We start from the raw sequence: 23535 nt of genomic DNA on the forward strand, positions 1-23535 counted from the left end.
GTTGTTGTCCTGGCACCACACGGCCAGATCTCTGACCTCCTCCCTATAGGCTGTCTCATCGTTGTCGGTGATCAGGCCTACCACTGTTGTGTCGTCGGCAATCTTAATGATGGTGTTGGAGTCGTGCCGGGCCATGCAGTCATGGGTGAACAGAGAGTACAGGAGGGGACTGAGCACGCACCCCTGAGGGGCCCCCGTGTTGAGGTTCAGTGTGGCAGATGTGTTGTTACCTACCCTTACCACCTGGGGGCGGCCCGTCAGGAAGTCCAGGATCCAGTTGCAGAGGGAGGTGTTTAGTCCCAGGATCCTTAGCTTAGTGATGAGCTTAGAGGGCACTATGGTGTTGAATGCTGAGCTGTAGTCAATGAATAGCATTCTCACGTAGGTGTTCCTCTTGTCCAGGTGGGAAAGGGCAGTGTGGAGTGCGATAGAGATTGCATCATCTGTGGATCTGTTGGGGCGGTATGCAAATTGGAGTGGGTCTAGGGTTTCTGGGATTATGCTGTTGATGTGAGCCATGACCAGTCTTTCAAAGCACTTCATGGCTACAGACGTCAGTGCTACGGGTCGGTAGTCATTTAGGCAGGTTATCTTAGAGTTCTTGGGCACAGGGACTATGGTGGTCTGCTTGAAACATGTTGGTATTACAGACTCAGTCAGGGACATGTTGAAAATGTCAGTGAAGTGCTTCACATCAGGTGTTTATTATGATTTTTTTTTTATAACTCACAGTTGCATACATCTGTGAAGGTTGATGATACTTTTGACTAGATTGGCCTGTTTTACCAGTTTGAGTTGGTTTGAGTTGTGTTGGCCAATCGAGGGAGGAAGGAATAAGGTGAACTACCATAGCCATTGGCCTAGGCCCAACATTATGCCACTGTGCTTGTAAATGGAGCAACACTGCCCTCTTGTGGACAAATAGGATGCTTCAAGTCCATTTATTGGGCGCTTAAATGGAGTAAGGCGATGTTGTCCCTAGACACTGATCTTAGGTCAGTTTAGTATTTCCCCCCCACTAATGGTTAAGGATATGATTGGAGGAAGGGATTGCTGATCCTAGATCGCTGATCCTAGATCTGTACCTAGGGGAAACAGTCTGTTAGGAGTACATCATGAAGAGTTTTTAAAAGAGAACCTGCTTCTTTTAGGCTTGTTTCTTTGTATAAGCACTTTGTGACAACTGCTGTTGTAAAAAAGGGCTTTATAAAAAAAAAATATTTGATTGATTTATTCTACAAAATAATAAAATAATAATTTGCTTTTCAAACAATTCAACGTATTTAAGCCATTTTATTGATGATAAGAAATTTATGAATTTGACTATGAATGGGAAAGTAACACCTTTTCATTTATTGCAATGGTTTTAGGATGATGAACGGCATAACATTGTTGTGGGAATGACTGTTTGGGTTTTGAATAAACCTGGTCATACCAACATGACATACCTATATTCGATACAGTACATGAATTAGCATAATATCAATGACTGTCCAAAATAATAATGAAAGAATGTGCACACTTAGTTGCCCAGATAAGTGTTGAGGTAATGAGTTAAAATACTATTCAGACAAATGGGCAGAGAATACAATCATCCATACAGGGAATATGTGCAGAAGAGGTAAGAAGAAGCTAGCCTGGGTCCCGGATCTGTTTGCGCTATCTTGCCAATCTCTATGGTCATTGACATGGCAAGATGTACCAACAGATCTGGATCCAGGCTAATTAAGAACATAAGACTTGACACATGTGTTTCTCAAATGGCACTCTATTCCCTATATAGCACACTACTTTTGATCAGGGCCCATAGGATTCTGGTCAAAAGCAGTGCACTATATAGGGGATAGGGTGCCATTTGGGATGAAAGAGACATACTGTAGATAGAACACAAAATCTTGGCACAAAGCTGGTCTTAAAAAAAAAATCGAATCAATAGAAAACAATAGCTGGGTTCTAGAAAATAACTAATAAATAAAGCATCATGTACCAACTTATTACAATAAATGAATCAAATAAAATGGCGATAAGGAATCTTGATCATGGGAATCATAAAATGATTTGATATTCGGAATGACTAAGTTACCAAACCAAGTCATACATTTTTTTAAGGGATAGTTCACCAAATTACAAACTGTTATAATGTTTTCCTTACCTTATAAGCAGTCTATGGCAGTGGCCAGGTAAACAAAACCAAAGCATGGACTTACCTTAACAATAGACTGCTTACAGGGTAAGGAAAACGATGTAATTTTGTAATTTGGGGGAAATATCCCTTTAACCACAGACACATTGAATGTTAGCTATGGATAAGGTCCTAGTAGAACATACAGCAGGGATCATCAACTAGATTCAGCCGCGGAACAATTTGTATTTTTTTGGTCAGGGGGCCAGAACATAATTACCAATAATTTGTAGACTAAAAATGTACCGCAAGAAGCCCAAACAGATACAGTACCAGTCATAAGTACAAATCAAAATATATTTAATTTTTTGCGATTCTTCAAAGTAGCCACCCATTGCCTTGATGACAGCTTTGCACACTCTTGGCATTCTCTCAACCAGCTTCATGAGGATGCACTTTATTGAATGCATTTCAATTAACAGGTGTGCCTTGTTAAAAGTTAATTTGTGGAATTTCTTTCCATCTTAATGCGTTTGAGCCAATCAGTTATGTTGTGACAAGGGAGGGGTGGTATACAGATGATAGCCCTATTTGGTAAAAGACCAAGTCCATATTATGGCAAGAAAATGCACAAAAAACCAAACAGAAACGACAGTCCATCATTACTTTAAGACATGAAGGTCAGTCAATCCGGAAAATTCCAAGAACTTTGAAAGTTTCTTCAAGTTCAGTCGCCAAAGCCATAGGAAAGGAAGACCCAGAGTTACCTCTGCTGCAGAGGATAAGTTCATTAGAGTTAACAGCCTCAGAAATTGCACACCAAATAAATGCTTCACAGAGTTCAAGTAACAGACACATCTCAACATCAACTGTTCAGAGGAGACTGCGTGAATCAGGCCTTCATGGTTGAATTGCTGCAAAGAAACAACTACTAAAGGACACCAATAAGAAGAAGAGACTTGCTTGGGCCAAGAAACACAAATCTTGTCCTTTGGTCTGAGGAGTCCAAATTTGAGATTTTTGGTTACAACCGCTGTGTCTTTGTGAGACGCAGAGTAGGTCAACTCTGTATGTGGGGTTCTCACCATGAAGCATGGAGGAGGAGGTGTGGTGGTGCTTTGCTGGTGACACTGTCTGTGATTTATTGAAAATTCAAGGCACACTTAACCAGCATGGCTACCACAGCATTCTGCAGCGATACGCCATCCCATCTGGTTTGTGCTTAGTGGGACTATCATTTGTTTTTCAACAGGACAATGACCCAACACACACCTCCAGGCTATGTAAGGGCTATTTGACCAAGAAGGAGAGTGATGGAGTGCTGCATCAGATGACCTGGCCTCCACAATCACCCAACCTCAACCCAATTGAGATGGTTTGGGATGAGTTGGACCGCAGAGTGAAGGAAAAGCAGCCAACAAGTGCTCAGCATATGTGGGAACTCTTTCATGACTGTTGGAAAAGCATTCCAGGTGAAGCTGGTTGAGAAAATGCCAAGAGTGTGCAAAGCTGTCATCAAGGCAAAGGGTGGCTACTTTGAAGAATCTCAAATATAAAATATATGTTGATTTGTTTAACACTTTTTTGATTACTACATGATTCCATATGTGTTATTTCATAGTTTTGATGTCTTCACTATTATTCTACAATGTAGAAAATAGTAAAAATAAAGAAACCTTTGACTGGTACTGTATATTTGACTAAAACATAATCATTTCAAACCTTGCTTACACTTGTATCCCATCAGATATCTCTCTCTATTATGCATGAGAATACTTTGGAACAGATTTCTAAAATGAAAATCAATTGGAGCTGATTTGGTGTTGTTTTTACAGTCTTATGTCCAACCATTTAAAAAAAAGAATCGTACAAAAGTTTTTGTTGCTCAGAAATAAAATAAAATGCAAATAAAATCAGTGCCCGGGGCCGCCAGTTGAGGAACCCTGACATACAGTATGTTTTTGTCATAATGACTCCTCTTCAACTATTAATCTCATTCGATTCTGTTTTCAGGACATGTATGTTCTAAAACAATTTCAGCAGGACTTCTGTCACACAATACATCTGGTTAAGAAGCTTTAAAGCAAACCAACACAAACACAGAGTACACAAACGTAGTTATATTTGCCAATACCTGGTAACGATCATGATTGTGAGCATAAGGTCATGTTGGTGTAAAATGAACCTCAAAAGTACTTGAAATGCAGTTGAACCATACATTTCAACAGCCAATGAGAGAGAGGTATGACAGATATAGGCGATAAAATAGGTTTTGCATTGTGTGACATGTTAAAAACTCTTCATTGCCATTGGCTACTGGTCAAAGTCTTCGAACTTCTTGCCCCTCATTGGCCACCATTCAGTTTAAACAAATCAACCAATCTTCATCACATGACTATGTAAGAGAGCAACCAACCTATTGCACACACACAACAGAGGAAACCATGGAAACAGCATGATAATGTTGACTGAAAAGTGTGATTTTTCATAATCTTACAGAACCATCATGGACCTCTAAAAGCGCTCTAGAAAAAAGTGCATCATAATATGTCAAATACTGAGAAAGCGTTTTAAACATTAAAAAACAGCACTAATATTAAATATCAGTATTATCTTATTTTTTCCCCACTAGTGCAACAGACGTATTAAAAATAAAATACAGCATAAACCTTTGCAAGCAATCTTAAAATCTTTTTAAACATTAATTTATAACTACAGCCACTACAGCAGAATATGTTAAAGGCAACGTGATGATTGATGCATGAACACAAACATGCCAACATTATAGACCTCTCTTTTTATAGAAATAAATAGCTCAAATAATCTTTACCCTCTTTCTTTCTTAAATAATGTCCATCTCTATAGCACATTTCTGATGAACATTGAATATAAAGTATCTATAGTACACAACTGCAAATTTCAACACTACCGTTTATACATAATATAGTTGCATCTCGACTTTGGAGAGAAAACGTTTCAGAATCGACACCTGTAGACTCTTAATATTATTTTTTTTCATCATGAAGATCCTTATACTTATGACCTTAATTTGTATAACACCAAATGCAGTAATCTTTTTATATTATAAACAACATTATGTACAGTGTTTACAGTCTTAAAGAAGACAAGATTGTCAGGAACTGAAAACCCCCTAAAGTTGCATCTCGAATGGCACCCTACTCCCTATATAGTGCACTACTTTTGACCGGAGCCCTATGGGCCCTGGTCTAAAGTACAGTAGTTCACTATACAGTACAGAGAAAAGGGTACCATTTGGAGCGCAACCTAAATAAACAAGTGCATTGTGTTTTCTCTATTGTGACAGCGATGTTAAAAACACCTTTTGCTTGAAACCCCTTTCCATTCTCTGAGGGGCAAGTCTTTCAACCCCCTCTAGTCTTTTCACAACCACCACGGCAGTACAATATTCAGTATTGGAAGAGAACATGGAGAGATGAGCAACCACAACTGTAGTGTGTGTGTGTTCACATCAGGCTAGCACTACAACAAACCAGCACATAACTTAGAACAGAACTCGGTGTTCAACTTTCCTAAACATCTCTCCATTGAAAAAACTAACGGGGAAGCAAAGGATTGCCCTGCAGCCTTTCCTCTCCAGCACACGGGCTGCATCTCAATAGTCTAAAATGGCTTTCTCTCCTTGTTTCCTTTCCTTGATCTACGAACAAAGGATAAATCATAGCCTACCAGAGGATCAGCTTCCAACTGTTGTCTTCTGTCTGAAGAAGTCCACATTAGACTTGAGATGCCTCCCTGGAGTGGATGCATGGTTTGGGTCGGTGTGCATTGTTGTCTGAGCTCGACGACTTGCTTGAATGCCTGAAGCAATAAAGGTACAGTATTGCGAGTGGATACATACAGGCTATCTTTCTCAATTGTCTAACAACTCTGTCCTCTTCAACCGTCATTGCGCTGAGCTAAAATAACTGGTCAGGTGAAAGACAGCCTAATAATGAGCTTCCACCATTTTGTTTTCACTTGACAAGGCAATCAGTGCAGATGAAGAAACAAGAAGAGGATTTTGAGGCAATTGAGATCAAGTCTGCATTCCAAATGTCACCCTGTTCCCTATATAGTGCACTACCTTTGACCAGAGCCCTATGGGCCCTGGTCAAAAGTAGTGCACTACATAGTAGGGAATAGGATGCCATTTGGGAGGCACCCAGAGATACTTCCTACTTCTCCACCAGCTGTGTGTAGTTGCATCAGTCATCCTGCTCAGCAGAGGGCTCCAGAGAGAGCCAGCTGATCTATGACATCGAACAAATTGCAACTGGCCATAGAGTTGGATAGAGGGTACACTTATGAAGCCATTGTGGCAAAGAGGCAAACACGTGCCCTCTATCCAACTCCATGCAATGGGCAGACAATAAAAAGCCCTTCCTGTGTACTGGCTGTAAATACAACAACGTATATATCATAATAAACGGCTGTAACATACATACATGTAACATGTATTATACATTATGTTTATAGCCAGTTAACATAAATTGCATCATGTCAATCAACGATCAGCAACTCTTTTTGCTCATGGAAGTTGTGGTTTGCGTGCACTGGATGTAGGATATAGCCATTTCTCAACTGGCACCCTATTCCCTATACAGTGTACTACTTTTGACCAGAGCCTTATGAGCCCTGGTCAAAAGTATTACGCTACATAGGGAATAGGGTGCATTTGGGATGTAACATATGTATGTATTCACTGTAGCTTACAGAGCTAGTGGCTAGTTATTTGAATAGTGTGAACGCCTGCCTTACAACACTCCTATAGATTAGTGGCACATTGGAGAAAACACTTTACGAAATGAAGATAGAACACACAGCTATGAATGGCATCAATTCTGAAATAAAGGCATAATGAATCCATTTGCAACCCTGTTTAAAAACGAATCAACAGTAGCTGCCTTATGGACCAACCGGCCTATAGATACTGTAAGAGTTCCACAGACAAAAGTAATTGACAGCTGAAAATCGAGAGACGGTGCCCGGCTGATACTGCACTGTTCCCATGGCGACCACACCATGGAGCGACTGATGGGCCGATAAAGACCTTGGAATAAAAATGTTCTCAAGGTGACAAGATATCTTCTCGTTTTATGTCTGACCAAGTCTGAAGCTGGTATGTCATGTATTGCCCTCCCTTACACACACACACACACACACACACACACACACACACACACACACACACACACACACACACACACACACACACACACACACACACACACACACACACACACACACACACACAGAGAGGTTGGGAGTTGAGGGTCTATTTTAACTAACTCCTCTGGCTCAGGACAGGGTCAAAATCCTCGGAGAAGACAAACACACACACCGTCCATCCCTTTCCTGTTCATGTGCTTTTCCACAGAATATGCTCTCAGTTTAGCATCTTGATAAAAAGCATCCCAGACACATTTTCTGCAATGCTCTCAGTGAATAAAGAGAGAACGAGAGCCTGCTCCTTTATGACATCCATCCTGCTTACAGCTCTGTTCTCTGTTGAAATCAAAATGGCCGCCGAGATTACAGCATTTAAAAAGTCCAATAGTCCTGTTGAGTTTATGTTTCAAATCTGTTTGGCAGGTCAGCAAGTCACAGGCAGGGTCCCTGTTAGTTTTGGCGGAGACTTAGGGGCTCCTGGTCTTGTTACCTGCCTGATGATGTCTTTACCACACCATAGAGTTGGATAGAGGACACACAAAATGTACTACTTTAAAATGGAGATAGCCCTCAATGGTGCTGCCCATGCGGTCAAAATAGCAGCCATTGCAGAGATAGGAGATGAGCTCTCTAGTACATCTCAATGGTAAAGGAGGGTTTGGTCCCTTTATGAGAATCTCCACTGGGTTTTTGTATGCTCCAGGGTAAGGTGTAGACCTGACCTACCCAGGCTTCTTGTCTTGTCTATACTCTGTCCTGTACTCCATTTTCATCTCTCCAGTTGGCATTGTAGTGGTCTATGGAGCGTCTGTCTGTGGTGTCTGTCTGTCTTTTAGTCAAGGCTAAGGGCCGAAAACACATTGGTTTTATTTTTAACAATAAAGAAGCATGTTTATCAACTTCCACTTTCTCCAACAGTTGATGAATTTCCTCTTCAGTTATGTGTGTGTTGGCTGACTGGTACTTCAGGCTGTTTCGTCCTCGCGTCGCATCAAGGGGTTTCAAATGACTGGGTCTGTTCTGTTGGTGTGGCTGGAAACAAAATGGCCGACCGTTCTTCTTTGGGGGTCCTGAGTGGTGGAGGGGGTTAGCAGAGGATGTCCGCCTTCACGTGCAGAATTTTGGAGAAGCCCGGTCTCTTCTTCAAACCCTGGAGGGGAAGGAGGGATGGATGGAGTGATTAGAAAGAGGGATTAGACCGCTACACTCATTTTAAGTATATTTATTTTTTATTTTATTCACGCCTTTTTCGTGATATCCAATTGGTAGTTACAGTCTTGTCCCATCGCTGCAACTCCCCTACGGACTCGGAAGAGGCGAAGGTCGAGAGTCACGCGTCCTCTGAAACACGACCCTGCCAAGCCGCACTGCTCCTTGACACACTGCTCGCTTAACCCGGAAGCCAGCCGCACCAATCTGTCGGAGGAAACACCGTACAGCTGGCGACCCAAGTCAGCTTGCAGGTGCCCGGCCCGCCACAAGGAGTCGCTAGAGCGCAATGGGACAAACCCTACCCTAACCCAGACGACGCTGGGCCAATTGTGCGCCGCCTCATGGGTCTTCCGGGTGACGGCCGGTTGTGACACAGCCCGGGATCGAACCCGGGTCTGTAGTGACGCCTCATGCACTGCGATGCAGTGCCTTAGACTGTTGCGCCACTAGGGAGGCCCGCTACACTCGTTTATATAGAGAAAAGTAAACATAACTCTCTTAGTTTGTAGACTATTGTGCATACACATGTAGACACATGCATACACACACACACACACACACACACACACACACACACACACACACACACAGTAGAGGCCGTTGAACCATCAAAAGTGTGTGTGTGAATGTTCCTGAATCTAATTTCATCTGAGTGAGTGCATTTAAGCATTAGGGCCGGGACGATACCAGCATCGCAATACTCGTTAGTATCATGGCAAGGAAACAAAACACAAAGCGGATTCAACTTCTTTAGGAAAATAGCCCTAATGTTGGAAACAAACATCATTTATGTTGTCATCCAGAGTCACATTTATTTATTTTCCAAACTATAGCACACAATATTTTACATACAGCAGGTTTTTTAAATACTTTTTCACCATGGAAAAAATATTGCGATACTGGTATCGTCACAGCCGTATTAAGCATGTGTGAATCTAAAATATGTTTTGTGTGTCTCAGGGAGAAGCTGGATTTATAAACAGAAAAGTAAGCATATAACTACGTTTGTAGACCGTTGCGCACACACGTAAGAAATGAATGACTGTGCTGGTTCCTAGGCTTGGAATAGCGGTTTTCACTGACTGTACAGTACACACATAACTCATAGGTTCCTCCCCCTCGAGGATTCATTGAGTTTGATTAAATGTTTGCTTTGCTTCTCCCCCGTCTGGCTCCAGTCATGACAAATGAACAGTGCCGAAATTACACACACGCTTTTAGCTCTCTGGAGTTAGTTACTTAACGGCTATGAGCAATCTAGCACAGCATCAGCCAGCGAGAAAGGGACACCTTCCTCACTGACTCACAGAAGAAGGGAAGGCTCACACACCCACCCTATTCCCTATTTAGTGCACTACTTTTGACCAGGGCCCGTAGATACAATTTTTGATGAATTTTAAACCTCTGAATGGCGCCTGTCGTGGGCGTGCGACCGCCCTCAACGCCCCACTTCCTCTCTTCAGAAAGTGGCTGGATTATTCCAATTCCTCAATTCCTCAGACGATCAGCTGAACTGGACTTGGTTTTGAGTCATGTACGGTTCAGTATGGTTGAGTTGTAATAATAGACCACTCTCACTCACCCACCTAACCATCGCTAAAGGATGCTACAGAGTTATTCATATAAATTATATGTATACTGTGGGCAGGAGAGAACCCAAAGACAGGAAATTATTTGGACATAGTTAGGAGTTGCCCTCAAAGCACTGATCCAGAGTAAGTTTTAATAGTATTGGGTTTCCCCCCCTTATTAAGTGTATTGAGATGCACCCCCTTTTTAAATGTTATAAGATGATTAAAATGCGATCCTTTTTAAGAGCATTGGGATTCAATGGAATGTGTGTGTGTGTGTGTGTGTGTGTGTGTGTGTGTGTGTGTGTGTGTGTGTGTGTGTGTGTGTGGTCGATGTGGTCTCTGAAGCGGAATTTAAAGCGCTGTTAAAATTACCTGCAGCTTGTTCACCATCTCGTCAAAGAGCTTCCTGGCCTCTGGGCTGTTGGGGTCCTCGAAGTAGTCCTCTACACCGATCTGCACCACGATGGACTTCAGGTTACGACACACACCTGGAGGGGCGAGAGTGTGTACAGCCCTCACACGGAAGCAGCAGACTCGCACCCAATTCCAAATAGACCCCTAGCCCCTATACCCTAGCCACTTGTGTAGATCTGAAATGATTGACTGGATGAGAAAGATTAAAAGCAGTTGGTTCTTCCTCAACACTTTGAGCTGTCGCTTGAGCAATCGAAAGCTAAATGGGAAGGGATTGCACTTTTGGAATTGTTCTACTGGTTCCTTTGTAAAAATCAAGCTCAATAAAGCACATCTTTATTTGAACCTGGGTCTGGTGTAGGGTGTATTCACTGTTGAAGTATAGCAGGACCTTGGGGGTGAAGGGGGTGGAGGTGAGGACCCGCATCTCTAGAACCTCCAGACCCTCCCAGTAGTGTACTATGTAGTGTATTATGTAGTGTACTATGTAGTGTAGTAGGGTGTACTCACTGTTGAAGTGTAGCAGGGCCTTAGGGGTGACCGGGGTGGAGGTGAGGACCAGCATCTCCAGGCCCTTCAGACCCTCCCTGCACACCTCAGCTGCCACTTCCTGGTTGACCTCACTCACATGGTCCAGCTCCAACACCTGCAGACGCATGCAGTTCCTCGCTACGGGGGAAAGAGGGAGGAGGATGAGAGAAGGGGGAGGAGGATGAGAGAAGGGGGAGGAGGAGGAGGTTGAGATGCCTTTGATACCAACAACTTAGTCGGTAGTATGTAAGTAAGTAGCATTGACCGCGCCAGAACAGCCCATAGGGCAGGAGAATATCGAATGTTTCTGTAGCGTGAGGCAGCTAGATGCCCAAGTACACCCCCTGGACAGGACGCTTGGTATGTGCTCACCCATTATTTTTCAAGTGCTGGGTAAGATATCTAAAGAACCTATCTAGAGTCTAAAGCAGTCATATACACCTGGCCAGCACACATTGATTTACGTTTGTTCATTGGTTGAAGTTTTAGCAATGCTCACATCAAAATACAAACGTAATAAAAATGCTACCTAAATAAGTTTAGAAGAGAGATGGTCATTGGGAAAGCGCACATAACCAGCCTACAAAACCAAACAGTATGTTTTCAGGTCCTCTGTAGCTCAGCTGGTAGAGCACGGCGCTTGTAACGCCAAGGTAGTGGGTTCGATCCCCGGGACCAACCATACACAAAAATGTATGCACGCATGACTGTACGTCGCTTTGGATAAAAGCGTCTGCTAAATGGCATATTATTATTATTATTATGATAATTTCAGATATAGATATATTTGAGATTATTCAATTCAACAGCTTGCGGATAGTGTTTCATCATGTTTTGACCTAGATGGTAGGATGAGTGAGAACTGATCAGAATTGCTAATTTCCAAATGGCATCGTATTCCCTTAATAGTGCACCACCTTTGACCAGGGCACATACAGTGCTTTCAGAAAGTATTCATACCCCTTGACTTATTCTACATTTTGCTGTGTTACCAGCCTGAATTCAAAATTGATTTACAAAAAAAAGAATCACACAATACCCCATAATGACAAAGTGAAAACATGTTTTTAGAAATGTTTGCAATTTTATTGAAAATTAAATACCTGAAATATCTCATTTACATAAGTATTCACACTCCTGAGTCAATACATGTTAGAATCACCTTTGGCAGCAATTACAGTGTTTCTGGGTAAGTCTCTAAGAGCTCTGCACACCTGGATTGTACAATATTTCCACCTTCTTTTTTAAATTCTTCAAGCTCTGTCAAGTTGGTTGTTGATCATTGCTAGACAGCCATTTTCAAGTATTGCCATAGATTTTCAAGCCAATTTAAGTCAAAACTGTAACTAGGCCACTCAGGAACATTCAATGTCATCTTGGTAAGCAACTCCAGTGTATATTTGGCCTCGTGTTTTAGGTTATTGTCCTGCTGAAAGGTGAATTTGTCTCCCAGTGTCTGTTGAAAAGCAGACTGAATCAGGTTTTCCTCTATGATTTTGCCTGTGCTTAGCTCTATTCCATTTATTTTTATCCTAAAAATCTCCCTTGACGATGACATGCATACCCATAACATGATGCAGCCACCACTATACCTGAAGATAGGAAGAGTGGTACTCAGTGATGTGTTGTGTTTGCCCCAAACATAACGCTTTCTATTCAGGACATAAAGTTAATTTCTTTGCCACATTTTTTGCCGTTTTACTTTAGTGCCTTATTGCAAACAGGATACATGTTTTGGAATATTTTTTATTCTGTACATGCTTCCTTCTTTTCACTCTGTCAATTAGGTTAGTATTGTGGAGTAACTACAATGTTATTGATCCATCCTCAGTTTTAAAGTCACCATTGGCATCATAGTGAAATCCCTAAGCGGTTTCCTTCCTCTTCGGCAACTGAGTTAAGAAGGACGCCTGTATCTTTGTAGTGACTGGGTGTATTGATACACCATCCAAAGTGTAATTAATAACTTCACCATGCTCAAAGGGATATTCAATGTCTTTTTTTACCCATCTACCAATAGGTGCACTTCTTTGCGAGGCATTGGAAAACCTCCCTGGTCTTTGTGGTTGAATCTACACTATATATACACAAAAGTATGTGGACACCACTTCAAATTAGTGGATTCGGCTATTTCAGCCACACCCGTTGATGACAGGTGTACAGCCATGCAATCTCCATAGACAAACATTGGCCTTACTGAAGAGCTCAGTGACTTTCAACGTGGCACTGTCATAGGATGCCACCTTTTCAACAAGTCAGTTCATCAAATTTCTGCCCTGCTAGAGCTGCCCCGGTCAACTGTAAGTGCTGTTATTGTGAAGTGGAAACGTCTAGGAGCAACAATGGCTCAGCCGCAAAGTGGTAGGCCACACAAGCTCACAGAACGGGACCACAGAGTGCTGAAAATCGTCTGTTCTCGGTTGCAACACTCACTACCATGTTCCAAACTGCCTCTGGAAGCAACGTCAGCACAAGAACTGTTCGTCGGGAGCTTCATGAAATGGGTTTCCATGGCCGAGCAGCCGCACACAAGCCTAAGATCATCATGCGCAATGCAGATTGCAGTCCGACGGACAAATCTGGGTTTGGCGGATGCCAGGAGAACACTAACTGCCAAAATGCATAGTGCCAACTGTAAAGTTTGGTGGAGGAGGAATAATGGTCTGGGGCTGTTTTTCATGGTTCAGGCTAAGCCCATTAGTTCCAGTGAAGGGAAATCTTAATGCTACAGCATGCAATGACATTCTAGATGATTATGTGCTTCCAACTTTGTGGCAACAGTTTGGGGAATGCCCTTTCCTGTTTCACCATGACAATGCCCCCGTGCACAAAGCGAGGTCCATACAGAAATGGTTTGTTGAGATCGGTGTGGAGGAACTTGACTGGCCCGGACCTCAAACCCATCGAACACCTTTGGGATGAATTGGAACACCGATTGGCGAGCCAGGCATAATCATCCAACATTAGTGCCCGACCTCACCATTGCTTGTGCCTGAATGGAAGCAAGTCCCCGCAGCAATGTTCCAACATCTAGTGGAAAGCCTTCCCAGAAGAGTGGAGGCTGTTTTAGCAGCAAAGAGGGGACCAACTCCATATTAATGCCCATAATTTTGGAATGAGATGTTTGATGAGCAGGTGCCCACATACTTTTGGTCATGTAGTGTATGTTTGAAATTCACTGCTCGACTTGAGACTCGACTCACACAGAGTGAGTCCATGCAACTTATTGTGACTTGTTAAGCAAATATTTACTCCTGGACTTATTTAGGCTTTCCATCCAAAAGGGGTTGAATACTTACTGACTCAAGACAGTTCAGCTTTTCATTTTTCATTAATTTGTAAACATGTCTAAAAACATAATTCCACTTTGACATTATGGGGCATTGTATGTAGGTCAGTGACACAAAATCTAAATGTATTCCATTTTAAATTCAGTCTGTAACACAAAAAAATTGGAAAAGGTCAAGGGGTGTGAATACTTTCTAAAGGCACTGTAGGGCTCTGGCCAAGAGTAGTGCACTATTTAGGGAATAGGCACTCAATGTCCTTTTCTATTGCCACATTCATCCTCACTCAGCTCATGTACTGATAAACAGACAGGCCACCAAGACAACTGTTTCTCATCTAGCCACAAAAGTAATTTCCTCCCTCTGTTCCTGCATGCTGTGAATCATGAGTAGGAACTCAATAGTTACATTTCCTTCTGACTGGGAGGGTATTTGCAGTCGCACGCATCCCCCTTCCCATCTGTGTGGATGGGCCAGAAATAAATCAGAATGTTTTGTTCCTCAGAAAAAGAAAAAATATTCCTAAATGTGACAAATAACCCCTTGAAAGACAAAGTTCTATCCATCAACAAATACCTCTGATATGAGCCATACATAGCACTTCAATCCAAATTGTTTATTTTTTCTGAAAGAATAGTCCCTATATCAGTTTATATATTAAATATTCATTTATCCAAATTAATTTACTCACCCAGCGAGGCTAGTCCCTGAATGCCACACCCTGCCCCGCCCACGCCCAAGGCTCTGAGGTGTGGCCAGCATCGGCCAATGGTCTGCAGGCATCGGTTGCTGAAGCGAGCCGGTTGTTGGCTGGAGGAGAAAGAGAGAGAAAGAGAAAGAGAAAGAGAGAGAGAGAGAGAGAGAGAGAGAGAGAGAGAGAGAGAGAGAGAGAGAGAGAGAGAGAGAGAGAGAGAGAGAGAGAGAGAGAGAGAGAGAGAGAGAGAGAGAGAGAGAGAGAGGTATGTTACAATAGATGTGTTAACGGTATTCATAAAATAAAAGTGTGCTAAGAGTTGCCTCTCACCATGGATGTAGTGGTGCCACCTGGAGGGAGATTATGTCTCTACAGCCTGCTCCTAGAGCCCAGATCACCTCCTGTCCTACGGGGTCTGTGGCACTCCTGGAACAAAAAACACCAAGTCACTATACATCATTGTATATCATCTAGACACCCATTCATAATATCAGGGGTCTCAAACTCATGGCACGCGGGCCAAACGCGGCTCTTCTGCTGATTTAATGTGGCAGATTTAATGCTAGTGTACTTACAGTATACTGTACTGTATTATATTGTATAGAGTGTGAGCACCCCCTGGTGGTAGAACCTGTATTGACGGGTGGGTTGTTTAGCAACAAAACCGATGCATGCGCAATCGTGGAGCAAAACAGGCGGGGTTGGCTTAGAATCAAAGGATTGTTGACAACATGTAAACTATATTTCCTCTCCAAATCTTTATTGAAAATATAAATACATTTGCACAATGAGCACTTGTTGTCTCTCAAATACATCGTTACAGTTGTTGGTTAGCTAGCTAGAAATGTTTTGCCATATTTGCATAGATGTGATAAGAGTCAAAACACCTCAAAACAAGACATGGTATCAATAACAAGATACAATGAGTTGAAATGAGCCACTTACAATTCCCCATATGTCAGCTTCTTGTCATTGTTGCTAGCTATCTGACCGTCCAGAATCATAACTAACGGACTTCTGCCCCATCGACGCGCGCTAGTGATAACGCGCAATTTCTAATAACCCATCCGCAACCACCCGACTATATGTGATAAAGTGAAAATCTTAGGCCCGCACCCGACCCTAAACTGCAAATATAGAAAATGCACTGTACAGTCAGAGAAAGGCCTATGTTTCTGCTTATAATTTCCCACATCTTGGTACGCTGTTTGTTAGTCAACTTTTTTATAATTAGATACATGCAGCTTCTCTTCTGTCATTAATTGTTGCCCTAGAATACTAAATAAACCCTTGCTCACCAGAATAATGTCATAAATCGATAGAACAAATGATTCAATCTAGTTGACGTTTGTAAAGTTCTTTCATCTCTCCTTCTATTGCGCAGCAAAGACGTTTAGGGACCGGGAGAAAATGCAATAACTCAAAACAAAATTTCCAAATGACATCAGTTTGACCGGTTTTAAGGAAATGAAAAAGGTGTGAATACTACCCAACATGTTTCTGATAAGATTTCAGTTCGACTTGGATGCATATTTTATGTGGTTGAAATACTATCAGCTTTTATGATGCTAATAAATATACCACCTTTACAGATGTCCCCTAACTACACATTCATTCTCTCAAGATGCTGAAATAAATAAATCATATTTCTCCACTACTGTAAGTAAAAATTTACATTTGGTCTACAATTTTACTGCAAGAAATGCTTAATTCTACAGGAGTTAATGTTATATTAGGTTATGTGAGAGGTTATAGACCTACAGTCAGTGTCCAGATTTCAGGATACTATTCCATTTAACCCATCTGAACAGTAGCCTACAGTTCCCTTGACATGCCATTTTGAAGTCCCCGTCTTGTGACTGTTGAATTTGTATAGCGCCACGCAATCATCACATAACATAACTGCCATCATCCTCTTTTACCACTTCACCAAATCGTTCCCGAACATTAGGCTATTGTTCTGGTCCTCCCTTCTATTGATTTTCAACTCTCCATTTTGCAGTTTTTCTCTTATAGAATTAAACTCCGACATTGTCCTTTTTGCCTCAGTGGATCGACGTTAACTTTTTCTGCCCAAGTTCCCAAAATCATTTGGCAATTGGAGCGTAGTTAGGCCCTAAAGCTTAGGCTTAGGCTACACACTAATGGCAGAAACAACTAATTAAATAAATATATAAATGTCCTAAAGCTAAAATATACACAAATAATACATTGTGATGAAATTGCTTTAGAAAGGGGCACAAGACAGGGATGTCCCCTCTCTCCCACATGATCTACAGCAATGTATAAGTGGACCACAAAAACAATATTAAATACTTAGGATGCTTAATAAGTGACAACAACAAATATAAAGATAACTTTATTCATTTACTGAACAGTATGAAAACAGATCTAATTAAATGGAATAATCTTCCCATAAATCTTACAGGTACAATACACCTCTTCAGAATGGCATATGCTCCCGAAGGTTTTGTATTTATTTTTGGTAATACTAATTCATAGAATAAAAAGGAAAGTTTTACATCTTCCTATGTCTGAGGGTAGTTTTACCTTCCAGACTTAGAACTGTATCAAATCGCTACCCAAGGCTTTTACTTGCGACATACAGTGCATTCGGAAAGTATTCAGACCCCTTCCCTTTTTCCACATTTTGTTACGTTACAGCCTTATTCTAAAATGGACTAAATAAATACAAATCCTCATCAATCTACACACAATACCCCATAATGACAAAGCGAAAACAGTTTTTTGCAGATTTTGCAAATGTATTAAATATAAAAAACAGAAATACCTTATTTACATAAGTATTCAGACCATTTGCTATGAGACTCAAAATGTAGCTGTTTCCATTGATCATCCTTGAGATGTTTCTACAACTTGATTGGAGTCCACCTGTGGTAAATTCAATTGATTGGACATGATTTGAAAAAAAAAAAATCATAATAATGTATGCACTCACTAACTATAAGTCGCTCTGGATAAGAGCGACTGCTCAATGACTAAAATGTAAAATTTGGAAAGGCACACACCTGTCTATATAAGGTCCACAGTTGACAGTGCATGTCAGAGCAAAAACCAAGCCATGAGGTCAAAGGAATTGTCCATAGAGCTCCGAGACAGGATTGTTTCGAGGCACAGATCTGGGGAAGGTTTCTGCAGCATTGAAGGTCCCCAAGAACACAGTGGCCTCCATCATTCTTAAATGGAAGAAGTTTGGAACCACCAAGACTCTTCCTAGAGCTGGCCGCCCGGCCAAACTGAGCAATCGGGGGAGAAGGGCCTTGGTCAGGGAGGTGACCAAGGACCCGATGGTCACTCTGAGAGAGCTCCAGAGTTCCTCTATGGAGATGGGAGAACCTTCCAGAAGGACAACCATCTCTGCAGCACTCCACCAATCAGGCCTTTATGATAGAGTGGCCAGACGGAAGCCACTCCTCAGTAAAAGGCACATGACAGCCCGCTTGGAGTTTGCCAAAAGGCACCTAAAGGACTCAGACCATGAGAAGCAAGATTCTCTGGTCTGATGAAACCAAGATTGAACTCTTTGGCCTGAATGCCAAGCGTCACGTCAGGGACTGGGAGACTAGTCAGGATCAAGGGAAAGATTAGCAGAGCAAAGTACAGAGGGATCCTTGATGAAAACCTGCTCCAGAGCGCTCTGGACCTCAGACTGGGGCGAAGGTTCACCTTCCAACAGGACAACGACCCTAAGCACACAGCCAAGACAACGCAGGAGTGGCTTCGGGACAAGTCTCTGACTTTACCTGACTTTACTTGACTGTACTGTATTATGTGTGATCGCCCCCTGGTGGTAGTACCTGTATGTGACGGCCTGCAGGGCTCGGCAGTAGCAGCTGGCGAGCCACAGGGAGCGGTCAGTTAGCAGGTTGGGACAATGGGACACCTTGAGGATCAATAGGTTCCCTCCTGTAGCCTTCAGCAAGGACTCCAGACCCTCCTCCAGACAACCACTGCGAGGGAGGGAGGGAGGGAGAAAAAGTAAGAGGAGAGAGAGACAGACAAACAGACAGAAAAACAGAGTGGGAGCGACAGAGAGAGCGACAGAGCACAACCATTGTTACTGAATAACCAATTAGAACGAGTATTGTCCTTGAGTTGAACAAGGCACTGCAACAATTTATGCCTCTGGACTTATCCGTCTTAGCAGTATAATGTTAATAATGCATGGCATTAAATGTTTTGTACTAAAACATTTTCAATTTGTTTGTGGAAAGCATAATCAAATAAAATCAATTTTGTATTCAGAAGGCTAAGGAGGGAGAACGCAAGCGAGCAAGCATGCAATTGCAGTGTGCACACTCATACACATACGCCCACAAGGCTGTGCACACACACATACACAAACACACACAATGTCAGGAATGAGATAGAGCCTGGGGCTTTCTGACTCAGCACATTCTCAACCTGCTACGGTATATAGACTAGGGTGATGGGGAGAGGGATAGGAGGGATGATGGGGGAGACAGAAGGAGGGAGAGTACTGCAGACCCCTGCTGTTCGCTGTACAGAGGGAAATCCCTCCATGATACACACACACACACACACACACACACACGCCTCTCCTCTCACCGTGTGGTCTTGAGGTACTCCTCCTTGATCTCCTTTTTGCCCCTCTGTCGTGGTTTGAGGTTCTGGAGGATGAGGGAATGGGTCTGGGTGCACCACTGGGACAGTGTACTCAGGAACTGGGACGAAGAGATTACAGTTACATTTGAGTCATTTAGCAGGCGCTCGAAGCACTTACTGCATGCAACTTTTAGGTTAGTGTAGAGAAAACAAACACATATCACAATTATTGCAAGTAAACTATCAGCAGAATCAGTGTGCGTGCGTGCAGGTGCATAATGTATGTGTACCACAGGAGGTTGGTGGCACCTTAATTGGGGAGAACAGGCTTGTGGTAATGACTGGAGCAGAATCAGTGTAATGGTATCAAATACATCAAACACATGGTTTCCAGGTGTTTGATGCCATTCCATTTGCTCCGTTCTCCCCTCAGCAGCCTCATGGTGTGTGTACATGGGTTTGTCTGTTCTTCTGCGTGTAAAATCCGTGTCCTCTACCTTGGAGGAAATGCGGGCGTTCTCCAGCAGCACCCGGGTCCACACGGCAGGGTGGCGGGCCACAAACCTCCAGTCCCTGCAGACCTCTGCGGCCCTCAACAGGGTCTTGGTATCCAGGTAGGTAAAGATACAGAACAGAGCCGCCCTCATCTTCAGTATCTCCGGGCTGATCACCTCGTTGTTGGACCGGGACGGGCTCTTGTCGTGGCGACACGGCTTGTTGTGGCGGTAGCCCCCCTCGGACCGCCCTGCAGGGTCGGGAAGAGAGAAAGAGAGAAGAGGATAGAGATGTTAGGTGAAGGAAGAGAGTGATGGAGAGGGGAAAAGAGAAATAGACAGGAGGGGGAGGGACAGGGATATTAGTCAGAGGAAGAGGGAGGGGGAGAGGGGGTTGAAGAAAAAGGAGGGGGATGATGAGAAGGCGGGTAGGAAAAGAAAAGAGAAAGGTGAAGGACAGGAGAGAGCAAGAGAGGAGGATGAGGAGGCAGAGAGTTTAGTCAAAGAAAGAGAGGTGGAGGGGAAAGAGACGGAGGTTAGTTAGAGACGCCATCCTGAGTCGCAAATATATTACAGTGGCATTCTACAAAATATCCACAATGTGGTGCAAGCGATCCACTTGAGATTTATTGCATTTACCCTCAAACACAGACATGAGCATTCAAATGATCTGCCATTGAAGACATGTACTGTATTGGCCAATACAATGTGACCAAACCGACTCTAGCATCCATCTCTCCCAGCAGGCATCAATCCATGTGATGAGTCATCACCCGTGTCATCGCTGTTGGCCTTGGAAAAGAAGAAGCGAAGGAGGCCTTTGAAGCAACAGGCCTCGCAGCTAGAGGCACACCGCCTACGCTAGCTAGCGATTTACCAATGCATGCTAACAGTCATACTGTGTGATATGTTGATATGTGCCATTTCAAACTCAATCCTGGCAAATGCTTTGAGAATCTTACATGGAGGGCAATGTCAGAATATAACATCTAATTTACATGACAAGTAATATTATGTAATGTTGGAGGTGCCAATTTGAATTCTCATACGAGACATTCTGGGTTGTGTAAAAAAGGACAGCTTTATTGCCTATTTGGGTTTACAGTAGCTCCTTTACCAAGTAGCTGTAGCCAAAAGGACCCACGGGAAATAGGGTAGGCCTATCTTTTGCCCAAAATGTGTCCATGTAAGGCAAAATGGGCATGTTTCAATGGCTTCTGTCCTAGTTTTAAGGCTACATCCCAAATGGCCCCCTATTCCCTTTATAGTGCACTACTTTTGACCAGGGCGCCATTTGGGAAGCATCCTTACTCTCTCCTAGCATGATGCACCTGGTCTCTCTGACTGTGGCTAATGCCATGTGCAAAAGGTGTGCATCCCAAACGGCACTATTCCCTACTGTCCCTAGTAGAAAAGTAGTGCACCAAATAGGGAATAGGGTGCCATTTGAGACACAAGCAAGGTGTTTCTAGATAAAATGGAGGTCGCCAGCCAGGAATCGTGGGATCTTGGCTGGAGAAGGCAATTAAGGGAGAGAGATAGATGCTTGCTGTGTTTGAACCAGGAGTGGAGGAGGTAAAGAATAGCTATCCATTGGTTTTCTCATCAACATTATCAATGACTGCGTCCCAAATGGCACGCTATTCCCATTTATAGTGCACTACTTTTGAAGAAAGCCCTATGACTCTATCAATATGAGAAAGTTTAGTCATACTGTCACATGACAGTATAAAGACTGGGAATGGTACACAAACACAAGCACACACAAAGGCATCCACATACGTGCACACACACACTGTCATCCATTGCCATCCCCTGGAGGTTGTTCATGCCTCATCTATCTGGCTAGTGTGTAGAGCAGTCTGGTGAAAAGTCATCCCTCTATGACAGGGCACCCTGGGCTGATTCGGAATCAGTTTGGGGAGCGCTCTGGTCATTAGTCGTCCCTCACTGTTCTCTGGACAGCCTTACCCTAGAACACCTGGGACTAGAACAGCCATGACCCAGTTTCACACCAGCCACCGTCCTTCTATCCTTCTCTGACAGACCTGACTACTGTTAGCTTGGGCCGCAGGACAGTGTGTGTGTGTGTTGGAGGGAGGGGATGGAGGCATTCTGTGTGTGTGTGTTTGTGTGTGTGTGTGAGGGAGGGGATTCTCTGTCTGTCTGTCTGTCTGTCTGTCTGTTCGCCTGTCTGTCTGTCTGTCTGTGTGTGTGTGGGAGGGGAGTCTGTGTGTCTGTGTGTGTGTGTGTGTGTGTGTGTGTGTGTGTGTGTGAGGGAGGGAGGGAGGGAGGGAGGGAGGAGATTCGGTCTGTCTGTGTGTCTGTGTGTCTGTGTGTGTACTGCAGGTGCCATTGGCAGGATGGCAGGCAGGCTATCAGGGTCATATGGTGTGCCAGACGTGTGACAGCTGTTCCCTTTAGAAATTACTGATTCTTTCTGTAATGCACCAGTACACACTATTACATTACAAGTATCTGCTGAGTAACAATAAAGCAATCAATCAAAGGATAAATCAGGATAAACAAATGGTAAGTGACTTAGCCTCCTACCTGGCTAAATAAAGGCCAGTCAACAGTTAAGATTAGCGACGTAGCGTCCTACCATACTGTACCTGTGCCTAGGCAAGGGAAACATTAGTGACATAGCCTAGCCTTCCCTCTTACTGTACTGTACCTAAGCAAGGTAAAGATTAGCGGCCTAGCTTAGCCTAGCCTCCTATCCAGTCCTACCTGTGCCAAGACGGTATCCAGATTGTCTTGGTGCTCCAGACTGCTGCGTCTCGGCCATGGTGGCCCTCCTCTCCTGCTGCTCCCACATCTCCGCCTCCGACTCGGTAGTCCTAGAGCCCACGTCCGACATGTCACCCTCCTCCCCCTCAGTGCTGTTCCGGTACGGTCGCCGCTGCCAGTTCTGGATGGCCTGCTTGCGGAGTCCCCAGCTCCGGGACACCCCGGCCCTCTCGTAGCACTGTCCGCCCCCTCCCTGTCCGCCCCCTTCCCCCAGCCGACACTGGACGTGGTAGTACTGGCCCTCGGGGCACTCTTCCATGGGGTGCATCTCCACGCTTTCGCCGCTGTCGTAGCCCCCGCCCGAGCCCTGGGAGCAGGACTTGACCCGGCCCGACGCTCTGGGGAGAGAGAGGGCGAGAGCGGAAGAGAAGGGATGAGTTATACTCAGAGGCACCACGTAAAAAAACATAACTCAAAGAACCTTTAGTGGACACTTTACATATGGACAACTAACAGACAGAACCATTGAAAAGTATACAGTATAATATTTCTCTATCCAGGGCCCATCAGTTAGGCAATCTGCATTACTGTAGCCTGGTCCCAGATCTGTTTGTCAGGTCAGTGATTGGCTGAGATGAGTAGAAGTGGTAGCAGAGTGACCACACGTTGTCACTTCCGGATACCACATGATTATACA

General features: G+C 43.5%; 1 protein-coding gene across 1 annotated transcript in view; it reads right to left on the reverse strand.

Annotated features, from left to right (window-relative positions):
• Positions 1-8312: 8312 nt before the first annotated feature.
• The window catches only part of fbxo41 (F-box protein 41), a gene marked incomplete at its 5' end in the record, with an annotated part of 71593 nt that continues 56370 nt past the window's right edge, over positions 8313-23535 (reverse strand). The window contains 9 exons of the mRNA XM_084155058.1: positions 8313-8462; positions 10471-10586; positions 11023-11181; positions 15022-15140; positions 15355-15450; positions 18843-18995; positions 19615-19730; positions 20109-20356; positions 22839-23236. Coding sequence (XP_084011184.1) covers positions 8400-8462; positions 10471-10586; positions 11023-11181; positions 15022-15140; positions 15355-15450; positions 18843-18995; positions 19615-19730; positions 20109-20356; positions 22839-23236 — 1468 coding nt within the window. The 3' untranslated portion in view covers positions 8313-8399. The remainder of the gene's footprint in view (positions 8463-10470; positions 10587-11022; positions 11182-15021; positions 15141-15354; positions 15451-18842; positions 18996-19614; positions 19731-20108; positions 20357-22838; positions 23237-23535) is intronic.

The sequence above is a fragment of the Coregonus lavaretus genome (genome assembly GCF_964263955.1).
Source record: "Coregonus lavaretus genome assembly, chromosome: 38".
Taxonomy (NCBI): Eukaryota; Metazoa; Chordata; class Actinopteri; order Salmoniformes; family Salmonidae; genus Coregonus; species Coregonus lavaretus.